General features: G+C 57.4%; 1 protein-coding gene across 1 annotated transcript in view; it reads left to right on the top strand.

Annotated features, from left to right (window-relative positions):
* LOC107116366 (cytochrome P450 11B, mitochondrial) overlaps window positions 1–4,151 on the top strand; it is a 22,620-nt gene that overhangs the window by 3,926 nt on the left and 14,543 nt on the right. Inside the window, exons 3-4 of the mRNA XM_015418263.1 lie at window positions 239–438; window positions 2,506–2,709. Of these exons, the coding sequence (XP_015273749.1) occupies window positions 239–438; window positions 2,506–2,709 (404 nt within the window). The remainder of the gene's footprint in view (window positions 1–238; window positions 439–2,505; window positions 2,710–4,151) is intronic.

Genomic DNA, 4,151 nt, shown 5'->3' with positions numbered 1-4,151 from the left:
CCCCCCAGACCCCACCTCCCACACAGAAGGCCCCAGACTTAGCCCCATTAAGAAGGGATCTCAGATAGCCGGGCTTGGGAGAACCCAGGAAGGGAAATCAAGATGACACAGGGAATTGAAAGGGATGCTGGTGAGGAGGGGGGAGTGTGTGGGGGGGTTACTACGTGGGGGGGCCTCCCAGTCACATCTTCTCTCCCCCCCCCTGCATCTTCCTCACCCTGAGGCTTTCATCATGCAGGAACGGGGAAGACTGGCGCACCGACCGGCTGGTCCTCAACAGGGAGGTGATCAGCCCCGCGGGCACCGTCAAATTCCTGCCCTTCCTCAACACCGTGGCAGAGGACTTTGTCGATTTCATGCACCGGCGGGGGAGGGAGAACACGGCGCGCCTGCTCACGGTCGACCTTTACCATGACCTCTTCCGATTCACCTTGGAAGGTAGGCCAATGCTGGGAGCCCCGCAGCCCCACCCCAACTGCCGCAGGCCGCCTTCTCTGCTCAGGGAACCCACCCTGCTTCTCCCCAAAGCTCTTAGCGAGTTCTCAACCAGGCCAGGCCACACACCCGCCTCCTGGCATTCCCTGCCGCTCAAATGGCGGGCCCTTTAATGGCTCTGAGTTGGTCCATTCCATAGAGAGAAATGCTGAATCCCTGTAGAAGGAAGAAGAAGCAGAAGGAGGAGGAGGAGGTGTAGATTGGATTTATACCCAAAGGAGTCTCAGAGCGGCTTAAAAACTCCTCTCCCTTCCCCCTCCCCACAACAGACACCCTGGGAGGAAGGTGGGTGGGGCTTAGAGAGCTCTGACAGAAACTGCTGTTTTTCAAGAGCAGCTCTTATCAGAGCTACGGCTTGCCCAAGGTCATCCAGCATCTGCAGGTGGAGGAGTGGGGAAGCAAACCCTCTTCTCCCAGATTAGAGTGCGTGCACTTAACCACCGCACCAAACTGGCTCACCCCAGAGCCTCCAGGAGGGCTGCCGTCTTTGCCGGAGGGCCCCCAAGGGCAAAGCCTTGCGTTCCTCCTCCCTCTTCTGCCTCTGTGCTGGCGGCTGGCTGGGGGAGCCCCCACTGTCTGTCTAGGCCGCCCGTCTCTGTCCCCTACACCGCAAAGGGTTTTACAGTTTTGCCCTGACCTGAGCAGCCCAGGCTGGCCTGATCTCATCAGATCTCGGAAGCTAAGCAGAGTCTGCTCTGGGAAGTCCTTGGGATGGGAGAACACCCAGGGAGTCCCAAGGTTGCTATGCAGAGGCACCTCTGAATGTCTCTGGCCTTGAAAACCCAACGGGGTTCCCATCAGTGAGCCAGCGTGGTGTCGTGGTTAGGAGTGGCCAGGGGTCATTTCCTGCAGGAGCGCACAGGAGCGGCGCTCTGGCAGTAAGGAGCCCAGGGGGCGGGCACATGCAACAAGCCCCGCCCCCTGCTCCAAGCAGCCCTCAGTCGGGCCACGAGGAGCAAGAAGCAGCCACGTAAGTTGCACAGCCTCCCCAGCCTGCCTTCAGGTACAAGCTCTCCCTCCTCTGTGAGGGCAGATCTGTGCGTCCCCCCCCCCCAATACCTAGCCATCCAAAAGAGTCCAGTGGAGCCTGAGCGGTGGGTGTTGCCCTCTGACACACTTCCAGTGATTTCAGGGGGTGTGGCATATTCCCCCCCCCCACAATAGCTAGCAATCCAAAACAGTCCAGTGGAGCCTGAGTGGTGGGTGTTGCCTTCTGACAGACTTCTGGTGATGTCAGGGGGTGTGGCACATGCAAATGAGTTATGCTACTGAGCCCCTGCACTTTTTTTCCTACGAAATGACCCCTGGGAGTGGCTGACTCTGATCTGGAGACCTGGGTTTGATTCACCACTCCTCCTCCATGTGACACCTCCTGGGTGACCTTGGGGGCCAGTCCCAGTTCTTTCAGAAGTCTCTCAGCAGCCCCCTGCCTCGCAAGGTGTCTGTTGTAGGGAGAGGAACGGGAAGGCTATTGTAAGCCACTTTGAGACTCCTTAAGGAAGGTAGAGAAAAGCAGGGTAGGAAAACCTTCTTCTTCTTCTTCTCCTCCTCCTTCTCCTCCTCCACCCTTCCCCCCCACCACATTACAATATCTTTCCCAAGGAGAGAAAGATGGGCAGGGGGGCTTCAGGAAGACAGGGAAAGCACCAGGAGAGAGGGCACTCGGCCATTCTGTGCTGAGGACTGCATCCAAAGGCTCCATGGTCCACTGTCTTAGCCAGGGTTGACCCCCTCCCATGGCAGGACCAGAGTAGGGAGGGGCCTGGTCTTCCGGTCCGCTGGGCTGTGACCCCAGGTCAGTGGGTCCAAGAGGGAGGGACCCTAGTGGAGCATTTGGAAGTTCCTGACGCATTGCAGCTGACCTGCGGTGCCCTTTGGCACAGGAAGACTGCTGCCATGTGTAAAATGGCCCTGAGAGACTGTGGGAGGGGTGGGGCCCCCTGCTCAGAGGGGTCAGGGTGCAACCCCAGTGCCCTCCTGACGCTGTCATCCCCCCGCCTCACCCCACAGCCAGCAGCTACGCCTTCTACGGGGAGCGCCTGGGCCTCCTGGAGGAGAGCCCCAGCCCGGACTCCCAGCGCTTCATCCACGCCTTGGAGACCATGCTGCAGACCACCTTGCCACTGCTGTTCATCCCACCGGGGGTCATGCGCTGGGTCAACCCCAAGATCTGGCAGGACCACATGGACGCCTGGGACACCATCTTCCAGCACGGTCAGCTGCCCCGGAGGGAGCCCTTCCCAGGAGGGGGCGGGAGAGGCAGGGGCAGGGGGACGCCCACCCAAGGGCGCCCGCTCCTCCCTGCCAGCTGTTACCAGACTTTGGGATGTCGAGGGAAGTGGCCTAGCTGAAGTAGGGTTGCCAGGTCCCCCCGTCCTCCGGGGGGGGGATGGGGGGCGTAGGGCGGCCAGATCCAGGTTGGGAAACTCCTGGAGATTTGGGGGATGGCGCCTGGGGAGGGCAGGGACCTCAGTGGGGTGCAGTGCCACAGAGTCGACCTTCCAAAGCAACCTGCCGCCGCCGTTTTTCCCCCCCCGGGAAACTGATCTCTGCAGTCTGGAAAGGAGGTATAATTCCAGGGAATCCCCAGGTCCCACCTGGAGGCTGGCATCCTTAAGCTGAAGACAAAATAGGCAATGCTTTGGGAAAGGTGGTCGTAGGAATCACGTCTGTTCCAGAACCTATGTTCCCTCTAAGCTGCGGAGTCTTGTGAGCAAGAATTCTACTTTGTGAGTTACTGGCAGAAAAGTTGTGAGCAGGTGATTGGGCTACTGCATCAGTTAGTTTGCTCTGGAGGCTCCAGACTGGAGCCCTCCTTCCTGCGCTAAGACAAAAATGTGTGAGCCGGAGGCTAAAAAGCTGTGAGCTGGCTCACACTAACTCAGCTTAGAGGGAACACTGCGTTGGGACTCAAAGGCTCCGGTATAAATGAACGGCAGCCCTTGAGGGGAGAGGGACTTTCTCCCTTCCTCCTCTTTCCTGAGGTTGCCAACTCTATCCTGGGAAATTCCTACAGGTTTGAGGGCAGTGCCTGGGGAATGGGAATTTGGGGAGAATTTATACCATGGAGGCAGCACTCTGTAGTTGCCATTTTCTCCGGTATAAAACTATCTCTACAGTCTGGAGATCAATCGTAATTCCGGGACAACGGCAGGCCCCACCTGGAGGTTATCAAAAAACGGAGGGTCAGAGTGCTAGGAAGATATGGGGAAATATATGACACGCTGCATCAAATGCAACAAAATGCCAACAAAAGTCCGCATGGTCAAAGCAATGGTATTCCCAGTAGTCATGTATGGCTGTGAGAGTTGGATCGTAAGGAAGGCCGAGCGCCGAAGAATAGATGCTTTTGAACTATGGTGCTGGAGAAGACTCTTGAGAGTCCCTTGGACTGCAAGGAGATCCAATCAGTCAATCCTAAAAGAAATCAACCCTGACTGTTCCCTGGAAGGCCAGATAATGAAACTGAAGCTCAAATACTTTGGCCACCAAATGAGAAGGGAGCCCTCACTGGAGAAGACCCTGATGCTGGGAAAGATTGAAGGTCAAAGAAGACGGGGACGGCAAAGGATGAGATGGTTAGACAGTGTCATTGATGCAACGAACATGAAATTGAGCTTCAGAGGATGGTGGAAGACAGGAGGGCCTGGCGGGAT

Source organism: Gekko japonicus, unplaced genomic scaffold, assembly GCF_001447785.1.
Source record: "Gekko japonicus isolate JY-2015 unplaced genomic scaffold, Gekko_japonicus_V1.1 scaffold3828, whole genome shotgun sequence".
In the NCBI taxonomy this organism is placed as follows: domain Eukaryota; kingdom Metazoa; phylum Chordata; class Lepidosauria; order Squamata; family Gekkonidae; genus Gekko; species Gekko japonicus.
The sequence above is the reverse complement of the archived record's forward strand: the minus strand, read 5'-3'. Positions and strand labels throughout refer to the sequence as shown.